Source organism: Mus caroli, chromosome 18 (assembly GCF_900094665.2).
Source record: "Mus caroli chromosome 18, CAROLI_EIJ_v1.1, whole genome shotgun sequence".
Classification (NCBI taxonomy): domain Eukaryota; kingdom Metazoa; phylum Chordata; class Mammalia; order Rodentia; family Muridae; genus Mus; species Mus caroli.
In genome coordinates this window covers 33,311,596-33,329,383 of record NC_034587.1, presented here as the reverse complement: position 1 = coordinate 33,329,383, position 17,788 = coordinate 33,311,596, and the positions used below count along the sequence as shown (strand labels likewise).

Genomic DNA, 17,788 nt, shown 5'->3' with positions numbered 1-17,788 from the left:
AAGAAGAAGAAGAAGAAGAAGAAGAAGAAGAAGAAGAAGAAGAAGAAGAAGAAGAAGAAGAAGAAGAAGACCACCATGGCCTTCAGAACTACAAGCCATTATACTTCTTCAGGCCACTGTGCAGCTACCAGGACCTTATAGCGTTCCAGAGTGCCTCTCTGGAAAGAACATAGGCACCGGGTCACTGGAGGGGGACCTCAGCTGGGATTGGGTCACATCTGACTGCAAGACTAAGAGGTTCAGACATGTAAAGTGAGCAAAGCTTCTCTAGAACCTTCTTAACTGTGAGGGGGGGCTCTATAAAGCAAGAGAGGCAAAGCAGGAGAGATACTGACAAGTCGGTGCCCCCAGCAGCACCCAAGTTCCTCCTTAACAAACGGGAGGGGGTGTCCTCCACCCAGGCAGTGTGGGGCAATGGGCATCTCCCCTGCCCCAGCACAGGAGACTTGGGTGGGGCAGAGCTGCAGGTGTGAGCCCTGTGTCGTGACTCACAGAAAGTTCATGGGGCCAGTTCCTGGCATCCCCTCTGGGACTGCCCCTAACAATCCGTGTTCCTTTCTTCCAAGGCATAGACTTGCCAGCCTTGGCAACAGTGGGGCTAAGAAGTTAGACTAAGTCCACTTTGGTGTGATGGATACCACACGCAGCCAGGCACTTGGAACCCGAGCCGTGGGCTTTGTGTCCCTCTCTCTCTCTGGACTTCTGGCAGTGTATTCTGCTATCGGCTCTCAGCCTCTACATGCAAGGGGCCAAGTCGCACCTTTTGGGTCTTCTGACCCTGAGAGCCCCAGTGGAGAAGGACTGTGAGGCTGCAGTGAGTAGGAGGGTCTGGCCACAGTCCTGGTCTAGAGACAGACTCCATGATCAGATTTGAAGCCACTGGCCTTTTCTGTGTGACCTTTGAGAGACCAGTCAGGATTGAATGGAAATGTCCTTCTGCTGCAGCTCCTCTGTAAACTGGGAATCTTCATCTTGCTATAGAGGGCATTGGGAGCACCTAGGTCTCCAGCAGGTGTCCAGGGGTATGAAGGTGGACCAGCATCCTTAGCGAAGAGCTCTGGCCACATATCATTTGAATTCCCTGGACACAAAGAAATCTTTGCAAAGACTTCCCAGCTTTCCTTTCACCTGCCATCCATCGGTAAAGCAAGCACTAGATCTCTGAAACCAACTCTGGTCTTCCAGATCCAAGGTGGTTGTGCTCATGTGCACGTGTCTGAACGGCATCAAGGGGTTGGCACACACCTCCCCCCATCTCGGCCCCTGGCTGACCCTGCTGAGCTTGGCACCTGAAGCAATCCTCCTGACACTCTGGGGTGCAGCCTGCACTTCACGCTCTGCTCTGGCTCCATGGCACCTCGGGGTTCATAGGAACAATAACAACAAGCAGGGAGTGACTTTGTACTTCCCAGTAGCCTTTCATCCTGAGAGCTCAAAGCAGTTTACAGACCAAGACTCATCCTTCCTCAGTGTAGGTCCCAGAGCCTCGGCAGGGGTGAGAAGGGGACAGAGAGCACTGGTCTGTCTAGATCAGGGCAGCAGTGGGCTGGACGGGGCAGTGAGTCACCTGACATGGAGTGGCCACAAAGTCTGGGACAGAAGGAAAATGGGACAGTGGGCTTCCGCTTCAGGCTGCAAATGGAGAAAGAGTGATGGTCTCCGTTTAAAACCATGTAGTCCAGACCATTTTTCCTCCATGCACAACCTGGGCGCTTGTCCGAGGGAGTTTTCCCGGAGCTCTTGAAGCAGCAGTGCGTGAGAGCAAGCAGAAGTCCTGGGCATCCGAGGCTTCCAGGCCAAGTCAAGCAGCCCAGGCCTCAGGGCGGTGGCTGATCCAGGAACACGTGGAGGAAAGGGGCTGGCCGGGCCTGGCTCTACCCTGACTTGGCTTCACTAGCCTCTATCCCGCCCCCACCCCCACCCCTTTCCTAGAACCCTTGCTGTGTAGACCAGGCTGGCCTTGAACTCAGAAATCTGCCTGCCTCTGCTGGGATTAAAGGCATGCGCCACCACTGCCCAGCTACCATACAAACTGAAAGCCTTTCCATGTGCTTTTCTGTATTCGACTCTGTGAGAATTAATTTAGCTTCTGTTGAACAAATAAACCTTCGGATCCTGTCCTCGGGAAGCTCAGAGAAAGATCCTTCATAGATCCCTAAGATCAGAATGGCATAGAGCCATAAACAGGCAAAGCATTGTAAGGAGAGGCACGATGTTGGGACAGTGTAAGAAGGACCCTGGGGAGAAGGTAGTACCTGAGCTCAGCCTAGATGGGGCTAGGGATTTACCAGGGAAAGAACAGGAAGTGGGGTCGTGTCCATGTCTGACTAAACCTTTCCTACCAGAGCTGAGCCCACAAAGTAGACATTATCGCCACCACTCCACAGGCAGGAAAATGGAGACAGGGACACTCACAACTTACCTGGACATCAGCCATGAGCTGGTAAAAGGACAAGCTCTTGAGCTGACGTTTGCCCCTGTCCTGCCTTCCCCAGTCACATCTACTTAGCCCCAGGCTCTTCTGCATTCTGTACCCCTTAAGACAAACCAGTGATATCCAGAGGAGCCTTGCTGGCCACCTGTGTGAGCGAGCCTTCTCGATAGACGGATAAGCTAGATGGGTATTTTGTTTCCTGGGCTCTACAGAGATGAGACACAGGGGATTCAGAGATGAGCAGTAAGTCCCTGCCATTACCGGGAGCTTGGAACATGACTGTGGCAGCCAGGTATGAGTAGGAACTGTGGACACCGAAACAGAAGGGCAGCCGGAGGCCCTGAGCCTGCACCAACAGGCAGTAAGTAGTTCCTGGGAAGATGGGAGTCATTATGGTTGAACAGTCTGGCCAGAAACCAAACTAAGAATCCAGAGTCCAGCCAGATCTAGTACCACACTGGGAAGTTTTCTGGTTTGAGAAAGTCCCTTGTGCAGAAGATGTTTAAATAGGAACCTGATTCAAAGCATGAACTAGGAGGAGGAGCTCGGTAGAAATGTGCGCTCTTGGAGCTAGGCAGACGGACGGGTCAGTGAGGTGCTTTCTTACTATTCGAGGAAGAAGGCTATAGCACCCACATAAAAAAGCTAGCTGTGGTGGCACACATTTGCAATCCTAGCTTTGGACAGATGGTGACAGGAGGGTCCCTAGAGCTTGCTGGACAGTTATTCTTGTCAAATTGGTGAGCTCCAGGTTCAGTGAGAGATCCTGCCTCAAAAAACAAACAAAATAAACAAACAAACACATCCGAGAAGAACAATTGAGGAAGACACCTGATATTGACTTTTGGCCTCCATACTCACACACACACACACACACACACACACACACACACACACACACACACNATATTGACTTTTGGCCTCCATACTCACACACACACACACACACACACACACACACACACACACACACACGTGTGTACACATGCACATGCAGATGCACATATACATACACACAAATGCAGACTTCTGAGTCTTGCCCTTAATTTATTGAATCAGAAGGGCTGGCAATGTGTGTGTTAGCTAGATCTCTAGTGGATCAGGAGTTGGGCTCCAGTTTGCTTTCAGCTGCATATCCCACCCTACAAAGCAGAGCCCTACTGGGACCAGAAAGAGCAGTCCTGCGTTAAGGCTCCTGATTTCATCATCTACTCTGCTGTCTCGGAGCACAGGCCTGTTTGGGCTGAAGGATGAGCTGGAGAGGAGTGCTGGGTGGGAAATGCGCTGGGATTAAACACGGGGCCCCACCCTGCCCAGAGTGCGTGTAGCCATCTCCATCCGGACTGCTGGAGGAGTCCATCAGTGACAGCCCAGCCTTCCATCACCGGTTCGCTTGTTCAGCCCATGCGCAGTGAGCGCTGCCTCTGGCCACATACCTAGAACATCATGAAACCCTGTTACATCCTCTCTCTCAAGCCTCCCAAGTCTAGAAGATAAGAATCTAGTGTGCTCCATGCTAAGAAGCCCCAAGAAGGGCAGCGAAAAGGTTCAGGGTGTCTGACTGGAACAGAGGCTGCTGATGGCTGGGTGGATTAGTGAAGACAGAGGCATCTGAGATTTTGAGGGATGGAGATGAGCTGTCAGGTACTAAGATATGTCTGTTCTGGGCCCTGTTAGAAGTTCCTGACATGTATCATCTCTGCTCTGAGAGGTGAATGGGATGGTCCCTGTCTCTCAGACAAGGAAATGAAGGCTCAGAGAGGTTAAGTAACAATGGGTTACACAAGACACTGGCCAGAGCCAGCATGCATACCGAGGCCTGTTTGGCCCCAGCTGTATGGTGGATCCTGCCATTCTGTTTCCTGTGTGGAGAATGGTGTATGGACGCAGGACAGACTGCACACGTTAGTGACTTGTTTTGCCTGGAACTTGTGTGATTCCTGGAAGGAAATGTTAAGGGAAAGGAGAAAGGAGGAAGAGAGGAAAAATATGGACTAACTAGAAAGCAGCCCCTGAAGGTCCCAGCTTCCATCAGAGGAAAGCTGGCACCTCATTTCTGAGGTTTCTGAGGAAGTAAGCAAGGTGGGTAGAGGTAAGTGTGCCAGCAGTACCCTGCTGACACAGTGTCCTGGGGTAGTGGGTCCCTGCTGGTGCAGTGTCCTGGGGTAGGAGGACCATGTGGGCTATCCCAGGCCCTGTAGACAACGGGGGAAGGTAACAAAAGCAAGAGGGTTGGTGCAAGTTGAATGAACTCGAACTTTGGGGAAAAGCAAGAGAGACACAGGTTGTCACCGATGCCAAGGTTATCGAAAGGGCATCCAGTGGGAAGGAGCTGGAGATGTAGGCTCTCTACTTGTCATGTCTGAGCTCGTGCCTGAAGCGGTTTGCTTCCAGCCACCTTGCCCACACTAGCCTGGACCACATCAGTTTCCCAGCCTTGCCCCATCCCCAGCACATAACAAAAGCCTGTATATGTCATAGAGACTGGTGAGCCATGGATGTTGCCTCCCTGTGTGAAGCCTGCTGAGACCCTTCCCTGAAGCCCAGTAGTGTTCCACACACCTCTGTGCTTTCTTCTATCTTAAAAACCCTCAGCACAGGGCTGTTGTTTCAACACAAAGCTACTGATTTGCTTAGTAATAATCCAGGCAGACCCTCCAGAAAGAGGCCTTTGTAGCCTTGCTAGTGCACCCACCACCACCCCTACCCCCATAGAAGTCAGCAACATGTGGGAGGTCAGGTGACCCCTGAATTCCCCAAGCCCAGACAACCCTCCCAATCCAGGCTGAGGAGGCAGAGGTACAGAGCCACCCCAAACAGGACAAAGGCTTTAGGGTCCTTTCCTCTGCCCTCTGAGTTCCCCAAGCCAAAGCTGCCCTAGCCCTTCCCCAATAGGGAGTCTCCATACTGGCTTCTCCTGGATCAGGGCCTAAGTAAGACTTTGTCTAAAGACTTTCCCCAGCAGGCAGGTTAAATGGGGTTTGGGCAGACGGTAAGGGCCTTCCAGGGCTGTCAAGTCTGCTCTGTCTCATACCTAGGCTCCCAGCCACTAAAGAGGTGGGGAGACCGGAAACTTCTCCACAGAACACCTCTCCTTCTGTTCCCATGGGAGGGAGAAAGAGAGAGAGCATGGTTCACAAATGAGTTAACTGAAGCCCCCAGGAGACTAGACAGCTTATCTAAGGCCTTCAGTGCAAAACTGGGAGAGTGGGACCTTAGCCTCTGTGACAACCTTGTGGCTCTCTTTTCCCAGAAGTCTGAGTCGGACCCCCTAGCCCTCATAACCAGCTGAGAGGCCCTCAGTATCGCTCTCCCAGCTCTGGTGGCCATGCCTCATCTGGAAGGCACTGGGTGTCTGAGAAAGCATGTGAGAGTCTGTGGGGTCTGTGCAGCTGGTGACCTGCTCCAGAGGTTTGTGCCATCTTCCCAGCCACAGCAGCTCTCTTCAGATGCCCATCTCTGCCACTCACAGACCTGGGGCCGTACCTGAGCAATGTCAACTGCCAGGCTGCCAGTAAAGTCCTGGAGAGACCACTGGTGATCTTGGGATGCTGAGCTACTGGCATGGGGGCTGTGTGTGTGTGTGTGTGTGTGTGTGTATCACTCGGCTGTCTGAGTATCTGAGTGTGTGAGGTTGGCAATTCTAGCTAGGCAGAGGCTGGTTTAAGGCAGAATCATCCTGGCTGGCCATTGTGCTCCCCGAAACCTTCCCCCATGTGATGGGCTCTGCCTCCTGTCTTCAGCAACACACACAGCAACCCTGGCCTTCTGCTCTGCCTTATAGCCAGGGTGCAGGCTTTCACTGGTGCAGGGAGAGTGGCTTGCCTGGAGTCTTTTACCCTTTCCAGCTCCCATGGAAACCCTAAGGAGGAGGTTGAGCAATGAGGATGGTTGGAGGTGGGGAGGGCGGGGTTGTCTTGCACTGTCTCCCTGACTTGTGCCGGTACAACACAGGCCTGTTGGCTATGAACAGTTGGATAGAAATAGGAAGAGGGCAAAGTAAGCCCAGGTACCAGGCTGGGCCTGCTTGTCTAGGGACACATGACCCATAATAAAACCAAAACCCAAGTGGGTATCCAATCTTTCTGCGAGGGTCCTCACAGCCCTTCTGCGGGTTATAAGGACAATCAAGTGCCCATTTCACAGAGCAGATCCCAGGTGCCCACTTGAACCAGCTATGTTTTGAGTTTAAGATTGTTTTGTTTTGTTTTGTTTTTTTCTTTTCTCATTTGAACTTGGAGTCTGTAATTAACCTCGAATAGGTTGCAGTCACTTTGTAGGTGGGACTGAGGTGGGGAGGGGGCCAGCCCACAGCCCGTCAGCAGCAGGGCAGAAGGAGACTTTGATGCCAGGCAAGCTGGCCGCATTGTCTCCAGGTGCTAGCTGCAAAGGGGAGTGCTGAGCCTTAGTCATAAGGGGAGGGTCATTAACCCTTTTAAGAGTCCAGTGTCCCTGCCCTTGGTTCTGGAAGCGGGGAGGTGGGGCCAGGTCTCCCCAACTGGGTTTCCTGGCCTCAGCCTGTCTGTCTCACTCTCAGATCTATGTGCTCCACACCCACCGCCCACTGTGGAGAGGAATGAGGTCAAGCAGCTGGCAGCAGCACCTCCTGGCCTCCGGGCTGGGATGTGGGGAAGGATCAGGCTGTTGTTCTGGGTTGCTATCTTTAATGAGGTGCTCTCTGGGGATGGCCTGTCACAAAGATACAGGCCAGATGCTCTGGTTGGCACTGGGTGGTAAGAAGCAGAAGCCACCAGATACTCCACGGCCCAACTTATACCACATGAGATGTATCCTGATGATTTGGGGGAATGTGTTAGTCAGGGAAAGCTTTTGTTGTAAGCCTTGAGAGACTTACTTGTCCTCTTGTCCTTAGAAGGCTTCCAAAGGCTATCTCTCCACACCCTCCTGTCCCCATCAGGGTACCCTGACCCTGCTAGTGGAGGGACCCCTGAGCTCCTCCAACCCAAGGAGTATGGGACTTCATCCCAGAGGAAACAGAGGGGAGTACTGCCCAGTATTCAAGAGCCTTCCTAGACCATCCACTTGCCACTGACATCAACTGGTAGGGTTGGGGGTCAAGGAAGACTTGAATGTTACTTTCTGTTTCTTCTACACACAATTCCTTATATCCAGTGTCTGTCATTTGTCCCAACCCCTGAGCTCTGGGCTTTTGCAAGCCTCCTTTCTTTGAGAGGAGATACACTCATCCCTCAGGGCGCTGTCACTCCTCCACTTGGCCACAAAGCTGACCTGATAAAGTCTACCCCACTGTTGTTAATATCAGAACACTGGAGGTGACCTGACAGATTCATCCAAACAATGGACTATTAGACATCCATTAAAATGATTTATAGATGCATTGCTTGAGTTGGAAAGAAATGTTTTCCAATGTGTTGACTGAAAAGGGATCTGAGGCATTTTAGAGGAAAATGTTTTAGAGGCGATATTTGAAAATATGAAGACTGGGTTTTCTCTCTGAAGATAATTGAATTGATTTTAATGTGTTTTTCCCTTTTTCTTATTTGGATTGTGTAATTTTTCTACAGCAAAATGTATTTCTTATGTAACAAAAGAGTGACAGAGGGGACATGCTAAACTCAGGGGGATTGGTCATTCCACGTAGTGTTACGTCATGTCTGTTTGAGACCAAAGCCAGAGACCTAGCATTCAGCAGATGCTCAGTAGATAACAGGAGCAGGATGGGGCTGAATGCTAGCCCACAGGACAGCTTTGACTCTGGTCTTAAACAGCACCCACTCTATCCCAGGGACTTAGTCCTCTGCTTGGTTCAGCTTTGACCTCAGGACACTCTTGGGACCCAATGTGATGGTCTCCACACCCACACACCAGCACAGCATAAAATAGAGCTGAGGCAGGTGCGGTGCTGGGGCTGTGGCTGGAGCTAGCTCGGTCATGTCTGAAACCCTTTGAGGGCTGTCTCTAGGTGCCTGAGGTCTGCTGCGTGAACAACTTCTGAGCCTTGTGCCAAGAGAACCCAGAGGATTGGTATTGGATCTGATGTCTGGCAGCCACAAAGGGAGTAGTCTCTGTTCAGATCAAGAAAGAGTTTTAAAACATAAACACCACTGTCAGTCATTCCCAGTTCTCAAGTCTCTAATGCTTTCCTCTGACACTGTCAGGACAAATCCAGGGCTATCAATGGGGAGGTCCCCAGTCCTTGCCATAGGTTCTGGGCTCAGGAGTGGGGCTGCAGAGGTTCCCCAGGCCCCCAGCAATGTTCCAAAGGTCAACTGGCACACACTCTTCTTTCCTACAATCTGAGCTGCTGCAATAAACCCACCGAGGAACTTTCCAGATGCAGAACACTAAGCCCACTAAATACGCCCAGCCTCCCCTTTCTGAGATTCTTGTGAGGAAATTCCAAAAGCTAGAAGAGAAAACTCTGTCAAGAGCAAGACATGGCTCAAGCGTGCTGTTATTCTCAGGATGCACTTTAGACCAGTGTTGCCCAATGCAAGCATGATTCAAATATGTCACTCAGAATTGCCTGGCTGACACATACGAAGTTAAAACAAGAAAAAAAGGCAAACCCAATCCAGGCTTCCCATCCTGACTTTATAGCCCTGTCACCTGGGTCCTTCCTCTTCAGCTTCATAGGCTGTTAGGGCCCGTGAACTCGCAAGTTTGCTGTCCCTACCTCATGCTTCCTATTGGTCGCTGACTGAAGTTGGGCTCCCCAAGTTCGGAGTGTCCAGTTTACTCCCCGGTGAATGAACAATGGTCAGGCAGGCGGCGGCTTGAGTCACTCACTGGAAATGAATTGAGTGAATGAGTGAGTGAGTGAATGAATGTGGAGTGAGTGAACTAGGCAGGGTTGTTCAAGAGTGGCTAGTGGGGCACGTGAGTTCCCACGGGATGGAGGGGGACCGTTGGGATCTGAAATAATGGCTCATGTTTCAACAAAGGCGTAGAGTGGCTTCGGAGCTCAGTTCCTTGGACCTCTGCTCCTGCCTGCTCACTGCCTCTGTCTGGCGCACTCCAAGCCCTTCGCCCACACATGAAGCCACGGCCCCTGATTCACTGTACCTCCTTTGGCTGGGACTCAAGTCAAGAAACAAGGTGGCAGAGTCATCATGGCTTCCTTCCACCACCGTGTCACTCCCACCCCTCAGTGGCTGGCTGGAATCAAGGCTGGGAACAAAGGGGCCTGGAGTCCCAGGGGACAAGACTCCCCTGGTGTCAGAACTGCAGGAAAGTTGACACACTCCATTAGGAAAAAGCTGGCACTTCAGAACCCACAAAGAGCTGTATCCCAGTCACAAGATGGCACAGCACTTAGACTAGCTGGAGGTCAGCACCAGACCAAGGTTAGAGGACTTCTATCTGTTAATCTTAGAATGAAGCTAGGTGTGCAGATGTGCTGTGGGTGTGGTCAGCACTGGGATGTGCACTGATTGACACCAGCATGTGTGAAAGACACAAAGGAGCCAGGGAACCCACACAACTGGATGGCTTTCCCGGCCCTTGATGTCCAGGCTGTGAGCAGACCCCTGCCCAGGTGGTTCCCATTAGCTTCCAGAGTTCAGAACTATGAGGTGTGGCAGGAACTCTGGAGCATATGAAAGAGTATAGGGCTTGAGGAAAAGAAGGATGCTAGCCAGGACTCCTACTTAGAGCCATGAAGTTGCAGAAGGCTCCACTCTGATGCAGACTTCTCTTGGACCAAATGAAGAAGGAAGACAGGGAAGGAGGGATCGGCAGACCTGCCAACCATGCATTTTAAAATGTAAGAAGCAAATGACTGAGGGAAAGCATTGTAACGGAAGGTTTATGGCCTTAATATTTTTGGAGCACTCTTGCAAATCCATAAGATGAGCAGTCAGTTGAAAAACAGGCGGCAGACATGAACGAGCAATTCCAGAGGAAGAAACACAATGGGCCAATGCACTTATAAGAACTGTTCAGACTCAGCAGCCATCAAATAAATGCAAATCACAACAACAAAGAGACGTTATCTATTGCTTAGCTAATTGATAGAGATTAAAGGGGAGATAATGCCCAGGATGGTGAGGGTGTGGGAAAAAACTCCTCCTGTCATTTAGAGGAGGAGTATGAATTGGTGTAGCTTTTCAATTTGGCAGAACAAAATTACTTTTCTGGGTGTCATTACTAAGGGAGGCTGTATAGCCTTTGACACAGCAATGCCACTTTTAGGAAGACTGCCTGAGGAAACAGTTGTGCATAGCGATAATGACCTCTATTAAGTGCCTTACATGCATTATGATATCATATGACCCTCACCGGCATCCCGCAAGGTAGCGGCTGCTCTTTATCTCCTGTAGTGTACAGACAAGAAACACTGAAGCAGATAAGAATTAGGTCAATGGCCTCAGGACACAGCTTAACAAGTGGCCAGACCTAGGCTAGAAATCAGGCAGTCTTGAGTACCCTGGATGTGTGCAGGAACCAAGCCAGAGATGGCCCTTGGGGGTTGATTTGTAATGGGAACGTGGGGTGAGAGCATGCAAAGTGCCTCCCGACAGCAATAAGTTACATAAATTATGATACGCCCACACAGGAATATTATGCAAGTGTGAAAAGTGATTCTGTAGAAAAATATGTGTGTGACTGCCAGGGAAATTTTTTCATACACATAAAAGATCTCTAAAAGGATAGCAAAGAAACTGATAAAATTAGTTACCCACATGCTACACTGAGAAGCAAGAGGGAGGTTTGTTTTATAAAATATATGCTCTTCTTACATTTAAATCATGTGACTACATGCTATGTTAAAATATGTATCTGTGCGCGTATACATGTGTAAGTTATGATATAGAACTTTATTCCCCAGAGTAAAAGATTCCAAAAAACATGTTTGAAAGCCCGTACTCAGTCATACTTCAGACCAGTATGAAGGACTACATCCATCCCTATGGTCCCCAAGCCAGCTTCATTGTGGAACCCTTTTCTTAAACATCAATCTGTCTTCCTTCATCTCTCAAGACATTTGCAAGTTAGGTTCTGAGAATGGTGGTGGGACTGAGCACCCAGGTGAGGGGTTACGTTATTTCTTTAAATGAAAGGATCATGTTACTGCACTAGTCCCATTTTCTTTAAAGATTTTGTGTGTGTGTGTGTGTGTGTGTGTGTGTGTGTGTGTGTGAATGTGTGTGTTTGGGGGGTGAGTGTGTGTGAATGTGTGTGTTTGGGGTGTGAGTGTGTGTGTGTGTGTGTGCCTGCCTGCCTGCCTGTCAGTCTGTCTGATTTCCAACTATTGAAATAGTGAACTGTTTTGTTTGCCTGTGTTTACTCATTGTTTTGCCCTGTTTTAAGCTGAACCAAATGACCTCCACAGGTGTATGTGCTTGCTCCCAGCCCGACAAAGCATTTTCTGTTACTTTCCTTCTGGTCTCTGCCCCTGGCTCCCATTCTCTCCTACCTGTGAGTAAGCGTGGGGATAAGTTAGGAAGGAAACAATGCCTTTAGCCAGCCCTTTCTCCTGCCTTCTCCCAGAGCTGCCTCTGCCCCACTGTGGGGCTGTGACAAAAAAAGAAATGCCTGGCGATTGGTTCCGTAGACAGGGCCAGCAGGTTTCCGGACAGTTCCTAACCCTGCTAGGCCATCCCTTCTACTGATGGAAGGGCTCAAACCCAGGCTCTGCTTTCCTCATTGAGAGACAGGGCTCCAAAAGCAGGCACTAGCCTGCCATCTGCCCTACATGCTGCAAATCCAAACACCCAGGCTTTGGCCTGAGCTCTGTGGCTGCCTGGCTGTGTGGTCTCAGTGAAGTTTCTGAACCTCTGAGTCAACTCCACCTACAATGGAGTGCCACAAAGAGCTGAGGAATCAAACAGGAGTGTGCTGGACAGCTGCGTGTTCCAGGAAGGGCCATCTCAAGGCAGATTATTATGTGACCCAACAGGGAGCCCAGCATGCCCTCGCTTTCCTGGGAACCAAGTACTTTTGTCCCCTGTGGGGTGTGTGTGTGTGGGGGGGTGGGTTGTGTGTGTGTGTGGGGGGGGGTTGTGTGTGTGTGTTATAGTGACAGCAAGTGGCCATATGGGAGTCTAGGATGTGTGGGAACAGCCTGGGGTTTCAGAAAACAGGAAAAAGCTTAAGCTTAGTGTCCCAGCCTGGGCCTATGCCCATCAGTCTAACTGCCCTGCATGACCCTTTGACAGCCCACTGCCCTGGCTCACCTCCGTCAGCCTAGGGCTATCTCAGCCTGCCTCATATTCTCACTTTCCTCCAAATCCCATCTTTTAGCTCGTAGCTGCTTGAGCCCTGGTCCCAGGGTTAGGACTACGACTACCCCTCTGGGCTCTACCACCCCTAATGTCACCTGCCACGCTGCAGTGACAATGGCAAGTTACAGTGCCCATGCCAGGTTGACCTTTCTGGGAGTGATAGCTGAGTCTACCATCTTGTCTTCCTGTGTCTTCTGGGCCCAGCATAAGCCTGGTGGGGGAGGGGAGGCGAAGTTGAGGGAAGACGGGATAGATCATGAGTACTGAGGTCATGATCTGCATTTGAACCTCATGTCCATTACTGACCCTCAGGGAAGTGACTTCACTCTTCTAAGCCTCAGTTTCCCTGTCTATTAAATGGGTTTAAACACTGCCGTGAAGTCATGGAAGTTATTATGAAGGTTTTACAAGCAGGTGTGAAGCTCTTGGTACCAACCCGAGGCCAGAGGAGTGTCCAGAGGTAGCAGGACCTTGTTCCCACCGCAGACTCTAAATGTGGGCTGAGTTGGGCTAAAGACAAATGGCAGAAGAGATGGCTTCTGCTCTCCCCAGCTCCAACCTCAAGATGGAGGCTCTTAATGCTCGTGACTGGCACTGTTCTCACCACCCCGACACTCACTTACCTGCCTTGCACTCTGCAGCCACCCGGCCCAAGCTGAAGAAGATGAAGAGCCAAACAGGAGAGGTGGGTGAGAAGCAGTCGCTCAAGTGTGAGGCAGCGGCGGGAAACCCCCAGCCCTCCTATCGCTGGTTCAAGGATGGCAAGGAGCTCAACCGGAGTCGTGATATTCGCATCAAGTATGGCAACGGCAGGTGAGCTGTCCCACCTTCCCTCCATCTCCCCAGCTGCCAGTCCTAGAAGGGAGGGCCAGAGCAGCATCCCCAACCATGGAACCAACTGGGTTCCCCTCTATGCATCCCTTCCTTGCCACATCCCAATGCTCCCCTGACTTCAGAGTCGCTTGTGCCAGGCCTGCCCTGAGATTGCACACCGTGGACAAGAGTTAAAGAATTCCCAGGGCTGGGGATGTACCTCATAGATAAAGTGCTTGTTTAGCATGCACAAAGCCTTGGGTTCAAACCCAGCACCACATAAAACCAGGTGTGGTGCCGGCCACATGCCTTTGATCTCTGTACTTAGGAGGTGGAGTCAGGCAGATCAGAAGTTCAAGGTCATCCTTGGCTAGGTAGCAAGTTGAAGCCAGTTTGGGCTGAATGAGACCCTGTCTCACAAAAAAAAAAAAAAAAAAAAAAAAAAAAGAATGAGGCCATTTATGTTTCTGAAGTCCAGTTGATTCCGAGCTGTCTTTAGCAGCAGAAATCCTGCTTATCAAAAAAACCTAGCATCACATCTTAGAGACCCCAAATTTGGCCATTTGAGGTGAAAGACCCTGTCTCCAGAAAGCCTTTGGGAAGTCACATAAGACGAAGGGCTGGTCTCCTGCTCTGGTAGCCGCCAGTTGTATGAGGGTTTAATAAGTAGGAAGAGAACGCTGACTGACTTTGGGGGTCTGCTGCTGATACTTCCCCACTGCGTGAAGAGTGTCTTCAGCCCTAAATGTCTCAGGAGCATGGTATATACATTCCCTGAAGTCTCAGGCTGGGGAGATACCCATCCATCCAGCAAGGGGCAGGAGGTGCCAGCCAGGAGTCAAAGGCATCTCCTCTCTGCCATTAAACACACTTCTCCCCAACCTCTCTGTGGGCTCTGGGGTCTAGGTAGATATTCTACTCTTAGGAGCTCCTCAACCTTTTCTGCCCTCACCCCAAAAGTAGCTTGCACAAATGTGTTTTGCTTTTGTTTGTTTGTTTGTTTAGGATTTATTTATTATTATACATAAATACACTGTAGCTGACTTCTAAATGACCAGAAGAGGGCGTCAGATCTCATTACTGGTGGTTGTGAGCCACCATGTGGTTGCTGGGATTTGAACTCAGGACCTTCAGGAGAGCAGTCAGTGCTCTTACCCGCTGAGCCATCTCGCCAGCCCTGTTTTTTGTTTGTTTTTGAGATCACCAGCCTATCCCACAACAGAAAATGTTAGATGGATATCCAGGTTCAGACCACCCTACCTCACCTTAGAGGCCTGCAGCCTAAGGAGAGAAATGAGAGTCAGGCTCAGCTCTGCCTTCACTTTCCTTCCAAGACTTGAACCAAAGACCGTGAGCCCCACGGAAAGTCATAAGGGAGGCTTTAGATGACAGGCCTGTGGTTATGATCAGGCTAATTCCTGAGGGTAGCTACGGGAATGGAGAGGTGGGGAGGTTTGGGATATATATCCCTTGTCTATAATATTGACAAGAAGTGCAGTCTAACTACCCAGCCCCACCCCACCCCCAGCTCCTCCCTAGCCCCCTGCTAAAGTCTTGGTACCACCTTAGAAAAAAATGTAGACAGGACTCTTGGAGCTGGAACTAGAGGGGCTGCTGCCCTTCAGCTTCTCCATTATTTCCCCGGGTCTGACTCCAGGGAAGGGACTAGCCCTCGTCTTCTGCTCTGCTCCCAAGCATGGAGCCCATCTTCCTATCAGGCCTCGCACCCTCCCTTCTAATACTCTCACACTCATACCTTCACACCCTCACACACTCATACCCTCACACAACACACACATACACACACTCATACCCTCACACCATACACACACACACACATTCATACCCTCACACCATTCACACACCCACACACACACATTCATACCCTCACACCATACACACACATTCATACCCTCACACCATTCATACACACACTCACACCCTCACACACACACACACACACACACACACACACACACACACACCTCCAGTCCCTGCCTTTCTCTGGTAACTTTAGCCTCTCTCCCTCTTCCTCCCAGCAAACTTTATCCCATCCATCCCTCTTCCAGGATGCTTTCGCAGGCTGCTGTGTCCTCCCTGCTTCTGCTGTGGTTTCTTTCATCACCTCCGCCCCTTCATCCACACCTTTCATCCTCAGTCCACACTGCCTTCCCAAGGCAGCTAGATCAGCACGACCTCAGCCCCCCACCCCATGACCTCTGGGGTCCCAAGCCTAGGCTGCCTAGCAGCACTTGGTACAGTGACAGGTTTTGCCTGTCCCTGTGAGTTCTCCGCTGGCCCTCCTGTGAGGTTGATCTGAGATTGCAGTGGTGCTGGGCTACCCCTTAGGCTTCCCTGCTCTCTCCCTCCCCAGCAGTAATGCCACCTTCCTAGGGTTTTACATCTCTGAGACTCCAGGTTTCCACCTCTAGGCTTGGTGGCAGTGTCACTCATGCTACGCTGTGTTGCCAGCTGACCCCCAAACCCTACTCCTGAGACCTGACAGGAGTCTCTGACTCAGTATGTCCCCAGCCAGCCCTCCCACCCTCGCTAACCCAGCTGCTCCTTGTCATCTCATCTGCTATGCACACATGGCGGCCCCCAGCACCTGCCCCTTGCCATCTCTGCAGGTAGACACAACCTCCCTGCCCTAAATAGTTCTCATCTGGCCTCCCCTCCTCCCAACCTCTTATTCTCAACCCTGGATTTCCCTGGACTGGGAAAATCGCCCCTCTTGTTCCCAGCAAAGGCCCCCAAGGCCCAGCTTAAATATTATATGACTCAGGAATATCTACCTAAGCCCTCCAATCAGCCCTGTCCCCTTTCATGGTACTTTAGACATCGCTTCATCTCACCATTGAGAAACCCATCACTCCTCTCAGGAGAACCCCCACCGCATCCTCATCCTCCCCTGCAGGCCTGAAAGCAGAGGTCCATTTTGAATGTGGAGCTGACAAGATTCCTAGGGCTGGCCTTCCTCTCTTGGGGTTGAGGTCATCATCCTTCAAGAGGATGAGCAGGGGACACTATGGAGAGTCCAAACTTCTAAACAACTAATTTCTTGGTTGAGCCTCAGATTCATCTGACACATGGGCAACCTAATCCAGAGACAAGGCCTAGTCAGGTGGTAGCCTAGGTGGTAGATCGTTAGATTTGAAATATGTTATGACCCCTTTCCCATGTGCTGCCTTCGGAAATGTCCCTTGTCCCCACCTGTCCTGTCCCCTGGGCTCCCAGCAGTACATTGGGGTTTTTTTTTTGTTTGTTTTTTGTTTTTTTCTTTTATTTGTTTATTTATTATTAGGTATTTTCTTTATATACATTTCAAATGCTATCCCGAAATTTCCCTATACCCTCCCTCCGCCCTGCTCCCCTACCCACCCACTCCTGCTTCTTGGCCCTGTATTGGGGCATATAAAGTTTGCAATACCAAGGGGCCTCTCTTCCAAGTGATGACTGACTAGGCCATCTTCTGCTACATATGCAGCTAGAGATATGAGCTCTGGGGGTACTGGTTAGTTCATATTGTTGTTACACCTATAGGGTTGCAGACCCCTTCAGCTCCTTGGGTACTTTCTCTAGCTTCTCTATTGGGGGCCCTGTGTTTCATCTTATAGATCACTGTGAGCATCCACGTCTGTATTTGCCAGGCACTGGCATAGCCTCATACAAGACAGCTATAACAGGGTCCCAGTACATTGTTAACTGTGAAGGAATAGGTCATGATAGGGAGCTTTTGATTATCTGTGACTAAGGTCCTCTCAATGTGACTCCAAGAGAGCTGCCACCTCTCCATCCTACCCAGTCCCCCACTGCCCAAACCTCACCAGCACGGGAACCAGAGCACAGAGCAAGGAGCCTGTTTTCTGATGAGCCTCTCTCTGTCCTTCCTCCATGGGTTCCTCGTGCTCTGCCTGCCCAGGCTATATTCAGCCTTGGCATCTCTGCTGGCAGAGACCAACTTCCCGACAGGGGCTGACTGTCTGTCTCTATGCCCGCCAAATTGCAGTGTCACCCAAGCCTTCCTGAGCCAGGAGAAAACTGGCCCCCACCCCCCCAGCCCAGGGCACAGGCCCTCCCCTTCAGAACCGCATGTTCCCTTATTTATGAGGGGCAGGCTGGGACAGGCCCCTCAGGCAGGCAGAGGAGCCAGGCACTGCGGAAAGTGTGGGGCTGCCCAGATCCTGTCCCTGCCAGCAGAGAACCGGCTAGGGAGAGTGGGACAGCACCATTACAGGGGCAGACCTGGGTCAGCACACGGATGAAGCAGCAGGAGTGTACATCCTGCCTGCTTGCCAGGAAGACTGGGAGAGAACCCCGAAGCCCAGGGACT

At 50.9% G+C, this 17,788-nt stretch overlaps 1 protein-coding gene across 5 annotated transcripts in view; it reads left to right on the top strand.

Moving 5' to 3' along the window:
* Positions 1-17,788, top strand: part of Nrg2 (neuregulin 2) — a 184,186-nt gene that overhangs the window by 132,759 nt on the left and 33,639 nt on the right. For all 5 annotated transcript variants that reach the window (XM_021150354.2, XM_021150355.2, XM_021150353.2 and 2 more), the window contains exon 2: positions 13,284-13,455. In XM_021150354.2, coding sequence (XP_021006013.1) covers positions 13,284-13,455 — 172 coding nt within the window. The remainder of the gene's footprint in view (positions 1-13,283; positions 13,456-17,788) is intronic.